Source organism: Cydia pomonella, chromosome 27, assembly GCF_033807575.1.
Source record: "Cydia pomonella isolate Wapato2018A chromosome 27, ilCydPomo1, whole genome shotgun sequence".
Lineage (NCBI taxonomy): Eukaryota > Metazoa > Arthropoda > Insecta > Lepidoptera > Tortricidae > Cydia > Cydia pomonella.
Window position 1 is genome coordinate 5,757,151 of NC_084729.1, and position 16,833 is coordinate 5,773,983.

A 16,833-nucleotide genomic window follows, 5' to 3' on the forward strand; every position below is an offset into this window, starting at 1 on the left:
TCATAACTCTCCTTCTAACATTAAGAGAAAGAAAAAGCTAGAAGTAGCTTGAATGTGTCTGGTATTTACTAGCATTATAATGCAAAGCTTCTGTCAAAACTCAAAGCTATTGGAAGTATTCCCGATTTTGTTTAATATATTATTTAATTTGAAATACAAAATGAATAGTGATAGTTTTATTTTTTTAATTAGCGTATATAATAATGTACGTAAAGGCCTCTTGTTATGTAAATAGTTAAAGGACTGCGTACGAAAATGGCTTATCCTGATTTAGTTGTAGTGATGTAAATAATTTTCTTTATTTACTAATATCTAAAATGCGGTGTTGTGTACCGGGCTGCAAAAATGACTCGAGACATATCTCGAAGTCTCAGGGAATCACTTTTCATATGTAAGTATCGTAAAAAGTAAAAAGGAATGATACTGGCATAGATTTTACCAAACTAAACATATTCTTTTTAGAGCATTTTACTAATTAAATTACTGGTAATTATAACTTTAGTCAACTATTAGCCCACACATTTGATATTTCATGTCACTGATTTGACTGTACTTATATTGCTTGCTTATACAAGATTTTACAACCAAAATTTTATGTTTAGTTTGAGGCTTATATAGTTGATCTGTGTAATTTAGACCCTACAATAGATTGCAGAGGGTTTGGGCTTATACTTATAGTCTACCCTCAAACTTCTCATCAATGTTAGGGTTGGGATTACATAAAACCCTTAGTGAAACTACATCATTTGAGAGGTACAGCCAAGGAATTTGAATTATGCAACATGTTATACAGAAATTAAATTCCTCATTGTCTCATTGTCTTACATGTAACATTTTATTTAGAGTGTGCTTTGTCTGTCAGTATCTACATAACAAAATAACAGAACTGCCCGATTCGAACTTTAAGATATATCAAATATTAGGTTTCTTCAAACATAAAGTCACTATTGACACTGATCCATATAATCCAATCCATATAGTACCATCCGTAAGACCGTCTGAGAGGTCTTGTAAGCTGGTGTCTCACAGGTGCTACAACAATCCTCATATACACTTCTTTAGCAACAAAGGTCAAAGCTTGGAACAAACTCCCAGAGGATATAGTATCGGCCCAAAGTGTCAATGAGTTTAAGAATAATTTGATAAGCACAATGCAAATTCTACTTAACACTGAAAACTTTATTGATGTCTCTGGATACAGGCAATATCAGTTATTTCAACTGCCTGCCTGCTTTTCTAAATAACCCAAATTTAAACCATAGACCAGGACTCCATTTTTCTACAATAGTCTCTAATGAATGGGTTCCAGTAGGTATTCTACATGACATCAAAGCTCTCCAAACGGCCTCTATGTGTCAGATCTATATCCATGCACACCTTATAAATGACTGGACTTAAAAACCCGAGAATTTGTAAAGGCTGTACAAATCTTGCCAGAACTCTTTATTGTCAGTATCATTTTAAATTTGGAGTCCTTATTCCTGTATTATTACTTGCATTTGTATTTTAATACCATTTAATTATCAATTTCATCACCTCACTCTAATATGCAATATCATTGCTTACAAAATAATTTGAATTCCAGTTTTCCCACTGAGGCAACACTTCGCTCCTCCTGGCTTCGGGCTCTTGGCAAAGAATCGTGGGAGCCCAAGGAACGCAGCGCGGTCTGCTCGGAGCATTTCCTCTGTGAAGACCTGTACGAGACTAAGAGTGGGCTCAGGAAAGTGAGGGCGGGTGCTGTGCCTATTGTGCGAGATGTTACTTGTGACTATGGGGAAGCCAATACTTTGCAGGTATATTAGTAATTTATTAATTTGTAACAAAAGAAAATGTCTTCATTAAACAGCTTATACTACGAATACTGCCACTCTTTACAATTATGGTTTCTGAGAGCAAATACACAAAGTAACTTTAAAAAAATATGCCTACTTATAATATTTCTCTAAAATGTTCAAATCAAATCCTGATTAGCACACAGAGCGAGCGAGCGAGCACGTACGTGCGAGGCACGCACAAACCGGCCAGTGTAGACGTGCCTCTGCCGAGGCGGCGCGTGCGTTTTCCTCGCCCGAGGCAATTTCCGAGGCAGGAAATTGCCTCGCGCGTATGCTCGCTCTGTGTGGACCCGGCTATTGACCTGATGACAAATTCCTTTGACTGTTAAGTATATTAAAAAAAAGAATGTCCCAAATTGTTAGGAGTCTTCAAGAAATAGAAGTAGAGAAGATAAAAAACTAAGATCCAGACGAATCGCAATCTTGAAATATTGAAGGCAGTGCAATGGTATTCTCTTTCGAAGTAAAAATGCATAAAATATCTGCTTCAGCTGTCAAAACTACGATAATTAATGTTTGTATCAGGTGTCTATCTAATTAGGCGGGTCCACACAGAGCGAGCATACGCGCGAAGCAATTTCTGTCGGCCGAGGCTAAGCGCTCTGGCGAACTAAACGCGTGCGTCGCCTCGGCCGAGGCACGTCTACACTGGCCGTTTTGTGCGCGAGGAAATTGCCTCGCGCATTTGCTCGCTCTGCGTGGACTCGCCTATTCAGCAGCTTTACAGCTATCTTAACTAAAATGTGCAATGTTTGTGTCAGGTGTGCCGAATATGCCTCGCGGTGGACGGCAGGCTGCTCTCCATTAGGAAGTACCGATTGGAAGAAGCTTATCACCACCTAACAGGGCTTGAGGTAAATATCTTCCCTTTTTTTTATTTTCACTTTTCTCGCTGACAGAGCTAAAGGTGGACCAAATATTCGGTAATTATATTTCGTCACTTCAGCCGAGGCGGCGCGCTCAGGCGAGGAAAACGCGCGCGCCGCTTCGGCCGAGGCACGTCTACACTGGCCGTTTTGTGCGTGAGAAAATTGCCTCGCGCGTATGCTCTCTCTGTGTGGACCCACCTAATAAAACAGATAAATGAAAAAATTCAGCTGAATATTTGATTCAGAAACTCCATATTTGGCCCGTCTCTAAACTGCACATTCTGTTCAAAAAAGTTACGGAAAGTGTACTTTATTCTTTTCTTTCATAGCAGCACAGATTACTAAGACTGAACAATTTAAAAATTCCACTAGTCGTTTGCCATAAGAGCGAGATTTGCTTGTATCTTTATACAAAGTGGGACAGTTTGCCGATTATAGTCTATTTCTGTCAATAGAAGTAGGGCCCTAATACTAGTGCAAGAAAAATACAGTATGATCTATATGATTCTCTCTACCTATGCTTCAGTGACAGTTGACTCTTGTCAATCATGCATTTAGGCGAACTTTAAACATACTTCGAAGTGACAAAGTGTGTGAGTGTCACTATAAGCATCTACTTTTCATATGAATTTGCCGTTTATGATGGCACTTTTATGACTGGCACTGTAAAGTGTAATGACGTTATTCATATACGCGCTACAAACCTCAATTGGCTAATAGCAAAGAGAATTTGAAATAGAGGTGGGTTGTCAAAAAAAAGTAAATTTACTGCCATCTTTAGACACATGATTAAAACTTGACCAGTGTAGATGTGCCTCGGCTGAGGCGACACGCTCGGGCGAGGAAAACGCGCGCGCCGTCTCGGCCGAGGCACGTCTACACTTACCGGTTTGTGCGTGAGGAAATTATGTCGCGCCTATGCTCGATCTGTGTGGACCCGCCTATTTGACTTTGATCCTTATTCTTTCACTGATATGTGTTACATTTGTTAAATATCAAAAAGTGGCGCCATCTTACCGTGCATCGGCTTAAGTTTGTGGCGCCATCGCTCGAACGATCCCGCCACACCTTTGGCCTTTGATCTATTTGATGGTGCCACTTTTTGATATTTAACACATATCAGTGAAAGAATAAGGATCAAATTCAAATGGCGTTCTAAAAGTTTTAATCATGTGTTGAAAGATGGAAGGATGGCAAATTTACTGTGGCTACAAAGTTTTCTTTGACAATCCACCTCTATTTAAAATTCTCTTTGCTATTCGTTATCTATTAGTCTTTTGTTTTTATCTGTCATTTTGACTTATGTACTTGTGAGAACTCGTGTCGCGACGCGAATTACACCCTTTAAGAGCAAGTGTGTTTTGTACCTATATTCAACTCTATCACATTAACATAAACTCCATTTTGCAGTGTGAAGATAAGCTACCCGGCCAGCTATGTGTAGAATGCGCTCACCGCCTTCTAAACAGCAGTAGACTTAGGAACAAAAGTCTACGAGCGCATTCAATAATGATGGAGATCGTGAGCAGACAGGATAGCGTAAGTTTGAACTCAATAGTCCATTATTAGTAAGACAACGAGTGAAGCGAGGACAACTGTGTGTGGAGTGCGCACACCAACTTCTAAACAGCAGTAGACTTAGGAACAAAAGTCTACGAGAGCATTCCATTATCATGGAGATCGTGAGCAGACAGGATAGCGTAAGCTTGAACTTAATAGTACATTATTAGTAAGACAACGAGTGAAGCGAGGACAACTGTGTGGAGTGCGCTCACCGCCTTCTAAACAGCAGTAGATTTAGGAACAAAAGTTTACGAGCGCATTCCATTATGATGGAGATCGTGAGAAGATAAGATAGCGTTAGCGATATAAGTCAAAACTTAATCAATTTGTTATTTATTTATTCAATATAACCTTACTACTCAGGCGACGAGTGAAGCGAGGAGAACTGTGTTATAAACGTTATAAACAGTAGCAGACTTGACTGTATAATTATTAACTAGTGGCTGTGAGCTATAGACCTCGTGAACTCCCATGCATCTGCCATTTAACAAAATGTATCAACCAAAAGTGGTCAAGATTTGTTACCCAGGCAGGAACTAAGTTGTGTTTTAACATGCAATTACAGTTTTATTAGTAATTTCGTCACCCCATCATCCCTCTTTTGTCCCATTTTTAGAGTAAATTGTCGGTCGATCAAACAGGTAATAATAATTCATATAATTTTTATGAGAATAAATAAACTTAAGCCAATATAAATTAATTTTGTATCAAGGTGAAACGACTGAGAACGATGCTAGTAAGCTTAGAACCAAATTAAAAGTGTATAAATTCATTGTCTTGCGTGGGACTTCAACCCAGATCCAGTGGTCGTGGATTCAAGTCCCACCCAACGCATTGAATTTTTCCCCTTTTAATTATTCACATACTTTATTTAACGTTTTCTTCCAGCTAACACTACAACATCTAGCTACAATAAACAGAGACAATAATAGACTGACCTCAAACCTAGGTCCTAAACATTATGAACCTAACATCTACAACCAAACCTTAGACCACGACACAATTGACGAAAAAGAACCAATATTCGAAGTTAATATCACAGATGAAATAGTAATCAAACACGAAAATAATGATTTTAATGAAGATAACGAAATGAAAGAGGAAAATAATGAAGTTGGTTATGAAGATAATGACAATGATGTAGATTTTGTGGCGTCAGATAGAGAATATTCGACCGATGACAGTTTGCCGTTAGAAGCTAGGAGGAAAAAGAAGGAGAAGGTTAAGAAGAATAAGATTGAGAAGAAGGAAGTTATTAAGAAGGTTTGTATAAATCATAATACGCATTATTGATATAAATAAAACCGCATCAACCGCTTACTTCAGCCAATGATTCATTGATTGTATACGATGTGTAAAGTCCAAGACAAATTGATTCGAATTTGATAGATAGTATATATGGCTCCACGGTTATCTACATGCAGAAGTTCTGATTGTGGAATGTGTACGTTTAGACCGCGAGTCAGGAACAGATTTCCACGCCTAATCGCCTCCCGGGCGAAAACTCGTGTAGTGGTTAACGGCTATGTATAATGAACCTTTGTGGACGTCAGCTGCCGCTCCGTTGGTCGGTCGAGGAGTGGCAACCATCGAAATACGTAAAAAAAATTGTCATCGCTTCCGTTTGATACTTTGTAAGGTGCGGATGTTATTGTTGATTTAGAAAATAGTCAGCCGGTTGTATCGCGGTGGTAAGGACGTCAGCTGGACGCATGGTCAATTGCAGCAAAAAAGAGCCGTACAGACTACATAGCCACCTAGTTCATCTGTCAAACTCGGGAGCACTATTTTTCTTAGACTTTGCATCTTATTTCTTTACTTTTGTGGAGTTTGTACTAATTAAAGTAATACCTACTAAAAAGACGAATTATATTGATTGAAATAATTGTTATCGAGTTTTTCTTTTACTTTAGGGTTAATAGTTAAAAACTTAAAATGTTAAACAAAGAGTATTTCTATTACACTCCTAAAAATCATGGGCTCTGCTAACATACATACAATTTCTCTTTGAATATTTAATTCTGTAACAACTATTTATTTTTATTGAACTGTGCGATATGATTATAACTATACATATGTATGTACATAAATAGTACATTATGTAATAAAATACTCAATTTACAGGTGCGAAAAAGACAAGTGAAAAAAGACCCAACGCTGCCTAAAATCGACCGGCGACGGAAGCCATTTTTAAATGACGAATTGAACGAAACTCTGTTTACGATTACGGATCTCACTCAAGATGAGCAGCTAGAAGAGATACGAAAGAGACAGGAGACTGCTAACTACAAGTAAGTTGTGTCAATAATAGGTACAAGGTTACAGCTCCAGTAATGGACAAGGACCCAGTGATGGACACATTATTTCTTATTTAAAAAAACGCTGGTTATGCATTTATATTGTAAGAGTTTTTTTTTACCCTATCATCTTTAATTATATAATGACATGTTAATAATAGGTACAAGAAAACAGCTTCAGTAATGGACAGGGATCCAATGATGGAGCACATGGAGTCTGATTTTTAAATCAGACTAAACAATACTTTTATCTTGCAACAACCATTTTATGTCCGTATGATCTTCGAATCAAGAGAGACAGCTCCATCACTGGTACCTGCCAACTTAAAGTGTCCAATACTTGTCGAACGGTGACGAAAACCAATTTAACTAAATAAAACTTTTTACCATCACGGATCTGACTCAAGATAAGCAGCTTGAAGAGATACGGAAGAGGCGAGAGAGTGCAACTATAAGTAAGACATGTTAATAATAGGTAACGGCACCAGTAATGAACACGGACCTAGTAACCAGTAATGGACTCAGGATTATTATTTAGAAAAAAAAGGGTTATGCATTGAAGTTAAGCACCAAACAGCAGTTAGCTCTGATAATTGTTAACATACGCCCAATGCTAGCGATTGGAGCGAACCGCGGGGGATCAGATAAACATGGCGTCTAGGCTAATATTTCCAGTAGGGTGAATCAACTTTTTTTGTTTTGTTATCCTGTCCCGTTGTCCAAGGGACAACAGTGGCATAGTTTGTTTGAAGAGACGTTGTATGCCATTCTATTAACATGCTTAGTAGGGGGCCCATTATGGACATTGGTTATAACGACCACAAAAACGCAAGTTTGATACATTTAAGTACCATAAAATCAGTATTTCAATGAACCTTTGTCCCCTGGACAACTAATCGTAACCATGGCAACGAGTGACGCTAAAAAGTTGATTCTCCCATTAACAGTATTTTTTTGAAAATTTGCAATTATGAATATAACCTTAATGTGCTATTTTTTTCAGAAATTCTGTGTTCAAATGTGAAGCGTGCTTCAAAGGCTTCCTGGACGAGGATGCTTACAATAGTCACATCATTAGACATACAGATGTAAGTATCACTACATCTTATAAAACAGTCCCCGGCCGCGTCTGACAGACAGATATGTATGTCTATATGTTCGCGATAAACTCAATAACTACTGAACGGAATTTCATGCGGTTTCAGGATATCAGTAGAGAGATTCTTGAGGAAGGTTTAGATGTATAATTTGTTAAGGTTCTACGCGTGCGAAGTTGGGGCGGGTCAGTAGTGTATTCTAAATTAAGTCAGTTTTAATATTGACCTACTTATTAGAACAAATACAGTGTAAAATAAAATAAAATACACACCATGTTCCTAATTATAATTATTATTAACGGATTGACTGATTTGAAATTATTTTTGTTAGTCAATAGAGACTGCGTGTTGGGGGGTCTGCCATCTCTTGACCTAAATCGAAAGCGAAAACAATTCATGTTTCTAAGCAGATGCTGTCTTCTCATAGTAGGGTCTGCCATTAGTGGCTTAAATATAAAAACGGAAACTTGACATAATGCTTCGCGCCAACAAAGATAATTTCAAATAGAGGTGGATTGTCAAAGTAAACTTTGTAGCCACAGTAAAGTTACTGCCATCTTTCGAGACATGATTAAAACTTTTAGAACGCCATTTGACGCCATCTACTAGAGCATAGGCCAAAGGTATGGCGGCATCTTTTCGAGCGATGGCGCCACTTTTTGTTATTTAACAAATTTAACACATATCTGTGAAAGAATAAGGATCAAAGTCATGTGGCGTCCTAATTGTTTTAATCATGTGTCGATAGATGGCAGTAAATTTCCTGTGGCTACAAAGTTTACTTTGACAGTCCACTTCTATTTCAAATTCTCTTTGGCGCCAATAAATAGGATGTTACAGTTCATGTATACGCTCCCTATAAGGACTTCCGTATATCCTACATGACAGTGTTATTCTTTATTTAAAATAAAATTAGAAATAAACATATTTAGACGAATTATATTGTGTATATATTGTGTAAGAGCTTTATTTCATGAATAACTAACTGAAGTAACCGTAGACAAAATTTTGCAATAAAATAGTTGATAGGCGGGTCCACACCGAGCGAGCATATGCGCGACGCAATTCTCGCGCACATAACGGCCAGTGTAGACGTGCCTCGGCCGAGGCGGCGCGCGCGTTTTCCTCGCTTGAGCGAGCCGCCTCGGCCGAGGCACGTCTACACTAGCCGTTTAGTGCGTTCGCTCGCCGTATGCTCACTCTGTGTGGACCCGGCTGATCATTATAAAACATATTTCATTTTTTCCAGTGTATTCCCTTAAAGATTTCATTACATTCAAACATTTTTCGTTTTTTTTTTGTCGGGATTTACTTTTGAATTTAGAGTTTTTTTGTAGCAATGCGGCGAATACGAGTGCAACATATGCAAAACGCATTTCAAGCATCCGCACGCCTTGAGGAAACATATCACGGCGCACCACACGCAACGATTTAGTTGCAACCAGTGTCCTTACGTCACCACCCACAGGTTATTATTATTTAAACTTCACGGTTTTAAATTTTAATGTTATTTGTTTTATGTTTGTGTTAGTTTAATGTAAATACTATTGCAAAATAAAAATAAGTACAAATTTCGGACTAAATGCCTTAAAGCATTCTCTAGGTCTTCGTCTTCATCCTAACGTTGTCCCGGCTCTACTAATCTTAAGAATTGGCATAGGCACTGGTTTATACGAAAACGACTGCCATCTGACCTTCTAACCCCCGGGAAATTAGGGCTTTTTGGGATTAGCCCGGTTTCCTCACGATGTTTTCTTTTACCAAAAAGCGACTGGTAAATATCAAATGACATATTGTACAAAGTTCCGAAAAATTTATTGGTACTAGTAACGGCGCGAAACTGATCCTCTCGGGCATTCTCGGCTCTGTTCGGCTCAGCATTGCTCCGAGCAATTATTAGGGTTGGCACAACTTGACATCCCTTTGCGTGATAACTTGATAAGATAATGACTTGAATTTTGTCAACCCTAAATAGCCGAAAGGGATAGTGCCATACATTAGAAAGGGATCGCATGATTCGTCCCTGAAACGCTGTCAAACTTCGGTTTTGTAGGAAGTTTCTTTTCTGTGTGGTAGCACAATTACTTATTCTGTGGTACAGTCAGCATCAATAATAACGGATGAAACAACGCGCCAAAAATATCTGATATTCCGGATAACTTTTCCAAATATAGATAAATCTATAAAATTCACCTTCAAAAGTATATCTTTTACTGTCTAATTTGTTCTACATATAGAACCATCACATTTTGTTAAGCTGTTACAGAAAGGTAGATACTTTTGAAACCTTGTTTGATCCGCTACTTTTGATGCTGACTGTACTAGCCAGGGTTTGCACCCACGACCTCCGGATTTAAATTCGCACGCTTTTACTGCTAGGCAACCAGCCCTTCTTGTAATGTATACTGAATAAAAATTCTGATTACAGACAAACGGCTAGACTACATGAAAGATGGCATAAAGGCACCAAATATCAGTGCCCACATTGTCAAGATGAGTTTGTGTAAGTATTTAAGAATAATTATCGCGCTGTTTATGCTCGCTTACCGATGATCTTGAAATTAAAGTTTCTTTAAGTTATAAAATCGAAAAAACGTCGTGCTTTGAATTTCACCGGCCTACCCTCCTAACGTTAAATTATCGTTAGTTATCGTATGAGATAAAAGTACACAATAGGGACCGTGCGCGTTGGAGGGTCTGCCATCTTGTGGCCTGAATCGGAACCATAAACATGCACATTTACACGTCACGTGTTTTCTTGTGCATAGCACGTTCTGCCATCTTGTGGGCTACATCGGAACAATAAACATCACATTTACGCCTCGCGCCAAAAATCTGACGGCTCCTGTGCTGCCTCCTACAGTTCATGCACGCTCCCTATTATATTATATTTTAATATGAGTTATGCACTTTACGTTAAGAGGGCAACGCCGTTGTCCGGTATACAAGACAACGATAGAACGATACGCTGGCGCCCTCGTCTTGTATATAAGACATAAATTCAACCGCTCAATAAATGGGAAAATAATAAGATAATAACATTTGCAATTTCTTTTACACGCTTATCCATATTTTGTTCTATGAGATTTGGCTTAAAAGGCAAGCATCCAGACCATAAAAAAAAACAAGAACTTAACTCTATTCCTAGGATCGACAGGTAAAACGAATACTGGCGCCATTTCTAAAATACATCGCCCGGCCATAGTTAATGCAATGGTCTTCAACTTCTTCAACATTTATTCAGCAAATAGGCCACATGGGATTTATATACAAGCAAAAACAAGCACATCAACAATTATAAAATACAATTAATTGATATATTAATGCAAACTAAAGTATTATTGTTAAAAGTAAGTAAAGTATTATTATTACTTAGAGATGTATAAAGTCTCTAAATGTCGAATTACAAAAAAACTAAAATAATAATAATAAAACACAAACTGATAAAAAACAAAAATCTTGAATTATTTAGAGGTGTATATATATCTCTAAATGTCAGAACTAAATGATTTTTATCAAATTATCCTTAGAGATGTATAGTCTCTAAGAAACAAAATTATGTATAATTAAAACATTCATTAAGATAAAAGAAACATATTACACTGTAATTAATTAAAAAATAAAGTTAGTTTAAACAGACCAGTCTCCACAAACAGTTACTATTATTGCGAGCCTATTGTGTGCTACTGCTGGGAAAAGGCCTCCCCCCTCTTCTTTCACTCTGGTGACCTTAATATCTAATATTTCATTCTACGTATTTAGTATTTGTATATTATATATATCGTTGTCTGAGTACCCACAACACAAGCCTTCTTGACTTACCGTGGGACTTAGTCAATTTGGGTAAAACGCTAATATACTTTTAGTAAATTCACAACCTACATGGGGCACATACGCATCAAGCATCCGTCCGACTTCGTGTGCCAGCTGTGCGGGTATTCCTTCGTGAGCGAGAAAGGGATAGAGCTACACAAGAAGCTGAAACACAGACTCGACGACCCCCAGGTGTGTTTGAGTTACATTTTGTAATTTATTTCCCTCGAGAACCGTAGGCCGTAGAATGAATTGCCTGGAGAGATTTCCTCTAGAGACTTCAGTATTGGATACTTGGAGTGTATAAGTTTTAAATGTCGGCGCCGTGCATGTGATACCCCTACTATACTTGCTTCAGCTGTACATAAATATCTATCTTATTCAGTCGACACTTATCCAAGGCGAACTTTAAATCATGAAAGAAAAAAATCGAATGTGTGTGTCTATAAATTTGTCTGAAAGACTGCGGGCCAGGAGCATATTACGCCAGTCATCGCCCCCCCGACTGATACTTTGTCAGCCGGTTGTATAGCGGTGGAAAGACCGTCAGCTATAAAATGAACATGTAAAAAATACGCGCCTACCACTTTACGTCTGTAAAGTATGCGTAATATGTAAATACTGCGTGATCCGTTTGCAATGTTCCATGATTTGTTATTGCTATCATAAAAAGGTAAAGCGCTTATTTGTTACATGTTCATGCGACCAGCTGACGTTCTTTCCACCGCGATATAACCGGCTGACGATTTTTTAGATTAACAATAACATCTGAACTATCATCTGACAAAGTATGAAACGGGAGGCGATGTTTTTTTTACGCGTTTCGGTGGCTGCCATTCCTCAACCCACCAACGGTGCGGCACCTGACGTCCACGAGGGTTCATCATACATAGTCGTTAACCACTAAAAGAGTTTTCGCCCGAGAGGCGATTGGTCATAGAAATCTGTTTCTGGCTCGCGGTCTACTACTTTGTTGCGATTTACTCACTGAATCTCGAATTAAAATCCTTTTTAGATACCAGAGGACGGGCCTTTCTGCGAGCTTTGCAACGTACGTTTTGTGTCTAACGAGGCTCTGAGAAGGCACATTCACGTCTCGGCCAGACACGCGGGCAGCGACAAGTATGTAACACTCATAATATGATAGAGCCAGATCAAGCTAACTCGGCAGCGATTTTAATAGCACAGACTGTGCAAGTGTTATTTTAAACGTCGTAATATCATAGAAGTTTCGACGTCAAATCGCTGCCGAGTTAGCTTGGTCTAGCTCTATCTTGATATCATAAAGTGAGGACGCGAAGCAGGAAGTATTTCGTATATTGACCTGTCATTTTCTGTCCCTGCTAGCCATTCACATACCATTAATTAATAATAATGTCCTATAATAATTATAATTATAAATTATAATTAATTACTAAATCTTCCTCCTCGCATTATCCCGGCATTTGGCCACGGCTCATGGGAACCTGTGGGGTCCGCTTGGCAACTAATCTCGAGAATTAGCGTAGGCACTAGTTTTTACGTAAGCGACTGCCATCTTTAAACCCAGAGGGTAACTAGGCCTTATTGGGATTAGTCCGGTTTCCTCACGATGTTTTCCTTCACCGAAAAGCGACTGGTAAATATCAAATGATATTTCGTACATAAGTTCCGAAAAACTTATTGGTACGAGCCGGGGTGTGAAGTCGCGACCTCCGGTCTGCAAGTCGCACGCTTTTACCAGCGCTTCTTACGATTTCTATCTGTATGACCGACATACAGACAAACTTGCGAATATCCTACAATTGACTCCAGAGACGACAAGGAAGCCAACAAGGCGAATAGGCCACGAAGACCGCGGGAGCCGAACGTGGCGCGCGAGCGGAAGCGGTCGCGGAGCACCTCGAGCGAGCGCCGCCGCTACCCCAGCCAGCTGCGCAAGGCTGAAGGACCCATCCCTTGTGAACAGGTAGGAATTTATGCATAGTAGTCGTTTTTAGGGTTTTTGGGGAAGCTCATACCCGAAAATACTAAAATAGTCTAATATGAAGATTTTTATATTGACACTTGGAGAGACTTTACACCTCCAAATTTTATTAGTATTAGTACTCTGACATTGGGGACCTTTTACATCTCCAGATTTAATGTGTTTTTAACCATAGAGACTATACATCTCTATTGTATTGTAGTAATTATTTATTTTAAGATTATTATAATGTAATGTTTACCCAGGTATTGGCTGTTGTATTTATAAATGTTGTTATGTATTTTTTAATGTCACTATATGATGTTACTATAAATGTTGTATTGACTTGTAAAAGAGCCCTTGAGGCCTACGTGCAGAATAAATTTTTGAATTTATATAGTAGCTCTCGCTTGTGTTAAGAGAATACGGGAGCTAAGATTTAAATATTTTAGGTGAATATATCGGTCTAGCTAACGGAAGCGGACGAAGGATGGAGCGGAGAAGAACAACGCTAAGTTAGGCAAAAATTACTGCGTAAAAATCTCAAAAAACGATGTTTCGTACTCGACTGTTTCCTCCTCCAAATCTTAACCAAATATAACGAAATTTTGAGATCTAAATGGTTATGAAATTAACTGTGTCGGACTGTTTTGTTTTTTAGGCTAATTGATGTCAGTTTTGAATACCACGCTTCTCTTTGCGCCCTAGTAAATTAGGCCGTTTTCGCGAATATTTGAAGTGCACTAGCGCCTTAAGCAACAAAAATATAAATAAAAATCAAAACAGTCCTACACAGATATTAATACTAATAATCTGTGTTGAAAAATCATTGCTCTAGCTTCAAAAACCACGGAGGAAACAGTCGAGTACGTTTGTATGAAGAAATTACCACTCCTGTTGCCTCTTAAGCATGGTCATAATTTTCTGTGAATAATAAAATTGATTATTAAAACGCTTATTATGTTAAAAGCCAACACGTCATTTAGGTCGAATCCTACGATCGATTTGATTTGACAGATTTTTTTTTACATTGTTGTTTGTTGTCCGTAGTGTGGGATGCAACTAGAGGATTCCCGGGCGTACCACGGCCATTTCCGGCGGATGCATCCGGACAAGAATCGAACCAACTACCCGTCCATGAAGTCGCCGTGCATGTGCGAAGTGTGCGGACGGATGTTCCAGGTAATTTGCACGAATAACCTGTTTATTTATTTATTTTATAATGGCAACAATCAGTCATTACATCAAAAGATACAATAAATGGACTAGGGAGAAGACATACAGTTGTAGTGTGTGTGTGTGTGTCTTACCCAGTTACATAAAACGTATTTAGGTTTTTTTTTTAATGTTTTTTTTTTTTACAAACATGTTTTTCATATTTTTTTTCGTTATTAAGGGGGAAGGTGTAGTGTGTGTGAGTTTGTGGGTAAGGTGTAGTACACACACACACTACACAGTGCCGAAACATTTTTCAAGTGATATTGTGGTAACATTATAGGAGTTGATACTGAGTGGTAAAGATAGATTCATCGTGTAACACAACAGACAGGTTTACAGCATTTAAACTCTATTCCTTTGTATAAATGTATTACTGTTTAATAGAAAATTCAAGAAAGTGTATAATGATTGGTGTTGAAGACTATGCTCAAATCGGCATTCCCTATTATTATTACATTCCGACCGAGCTAACTCTGCACGGCATTCCCAATGACAAATTGGGACAATATCTTTAATATCAAATTTCTATTAAAATATGACGTTTGTATTTGTAATGACATTCCCTCAGTTTGTTGTTTTCAGATCGGTGAAAGGTTAGCTTACGACGGATTCTACTCTATCCTTTTACCACCTATATTTCATGTTATCCACGGTGACGCGCAAATTTGTCAAATGTAACCATTAATGACACGACAATACGAGTCAAGGCACGCGTCGGCGTGAATGACACGATCTACACAGGCCTTCAAAAAGGTCTTCAATTGCATATTATTTTAAATATGTAATTTGACAAATCAGAATTACGATTGTCTTGACAAGTTGTGAATTGGGGGCGGCTATAAAGGTTAGGGAATTAAAAACTGGATGTTCGTGCTATACACTTTTATTGCTGTTGCTGCTAATATCAGATTTTGCGAAATTTAACCGATACATGATAATCTAACAAGTTTATGCATAGTACTTGTTTTAGTGGTTCTCAAGGGTCCTCAAAGTGGAACGCTATGAAAAATATAAAGAAAATTATTATTATTATTATTATATAATTATAGGCGAGCAGCTATTTAGCTGATGAGCCTATGTCACACAGTGTCCTGTATTATACAGTTCAAAGTTTGTAAAGTCGTATCACATCACTAAGTAACATCAGTCTAACTTATTGTTTAAAAGCCACTTGTCCAATCTGTTTTTAAAAACATTGACCGAGGGAGCAGTCACAACACTATCCGGTAAACGGTTCCAAGCCGTCACGACACGGTTGGACAAAGAATGATATGCAGCTTTAGTAGTAGTGGGAGTGCGAACTATTCTTAGGCTGTGACCTCGGGTCTCGCGGCTGATAGTTCTCTTGTTGATTATATCGTGAATGTCGGGGATTATGCGCGACGATCGTATGTATATGTGAGTGAACTATCAGTTTTCAACTGGTAATCTCTTGTTACAGAGCTACGCCCTCCTAAAAGACCACACCTGGACCCACACGGGCGAGCGGCCCTTCAAATGCGACTCGTGCGGCAAATCGTTCCGTATGAAGCAACGCCTCGTCGCGCACCGCCGCGTGCACAGCGCGCAGCGCGCCACCTACGTGTGCAGCGTGTGCGGGAAGCACTTCAGCACGCACAGCAACCGGCAGCGGCACATGTTTGTAAGTAACATAGTAGAGTTTCAACGGGTTTCGCAGGAGTATGGTTTTAACCTTACTAGTGCGAAATGTGCAGAAAAAATAATAACATTGAGAATATTCAAATTAGATAAAACACAGACATCGCATTATGAAATGCGCTTTTTTATTAAAGTGTAGCCTCAACCTACTTATAAAGGCTACTATATAAAATAGGAATACACCAAAATAAAACTGATTGCTGTAACGCTAAACATTTTTTCACAGATTCACACCGGCCTAAAACCATTCAAGTGCGAAATGTGTGGGAAGTGTTTCAAACACGCAAGCGAGAAGCGAGCACACATCACATATGTACATCTCAAGAAACCGTGGCCCAAGCGTGCTCGGGGCAAGCGTCGGGATTCCAGACAGGTCGGTATTTAACTTATCACTAATAAGTTTGTATTGGCCTAAAACCATACTAATGCGAAAAATTTAACAAGCGCGCACATCGTATATAAATAAAAAATATTAGTTTTGCACCTCTGCATGCATATTTGTATCTAGGGGTGCTACTGGCTGAAACCATACTA

At 38.6% G+C, this 16,833-nt stretch overlaps 1 protein-coding gene across 1 annotated transcript in view; it reads left to right on the plus strand.

Moving 5' to 3' along the window:
* Nucleotides 1-28: 28 nt before the first annotated feature.
* The window catches only part of LOC133532480 (zinc finger protein 502-like), a 21,878-nt gene continuing 5,073 nt past the window's right edge, over nucleotides 29-16,833 (plus strand). The window contains exons 1-15 of the mRNA XM_061871174.1: nucleotides 29-391; nucleotides 1,586-1,796; nucleotides 2,600-2,692; nucleotides 4,118-4,246; nucleotides 5,159-5,533; nucleotides 6,395-6,561; nucleotides 7,571-7,655; nucleotides 9,002-9,132; nucleotides 10,093-10,167; nucleotides 11,531-11,669; nucleotides 12,493-12,599; nucleotides 13,272-13,425; nucleotides 14,473-14,604; nucleotides 16,082-16,282; nucleotides 16,526-16,672. Of these exons, the coding sequence (XP_061727158.1) occupies nucleotides 318-391; nucleotides 1,586-1,796; nucleotides 2,600-2,692; nucleotides 4,118-4,246; nucleotides 5,159-5,533; nucleotides 6,395-6,561; nucleotides 7,571-7,655; nucleotides 9,002-9,132; nucleotides 10,093-10,167; nucleotides 11,531-11,669; nucleotides 12,493-12,599; nucleotides 13,272-13,425; nucleotides 14,473-14,604; nucleotides 16,082-16,282; nucleotides 16,526-16,672 (2,220 nt within the window). The 5' untranslated portion in view covers nucleotides 29-317. The remainder of the gene's footprint in view (nucleotides 392-1,585; nucleotides 1,797-2,599; nucleotides 2,693-4,117; nucleotides 4,247-5,158; nucleotides 5,534-6,394; nucleotides 6,562-7,570; nucleotides 7,656-9,001; nucleotides 9,133-10,092; nucleotides 10,168-11,530; nucleotides 11,670-12,492; nucleotides 12,600-13,271; nucleotides 13,426-14,472; nucleotides 14,605-16,081; nucleotides 16,283-16,525; nucleotides 16,673-16,833) is intronic.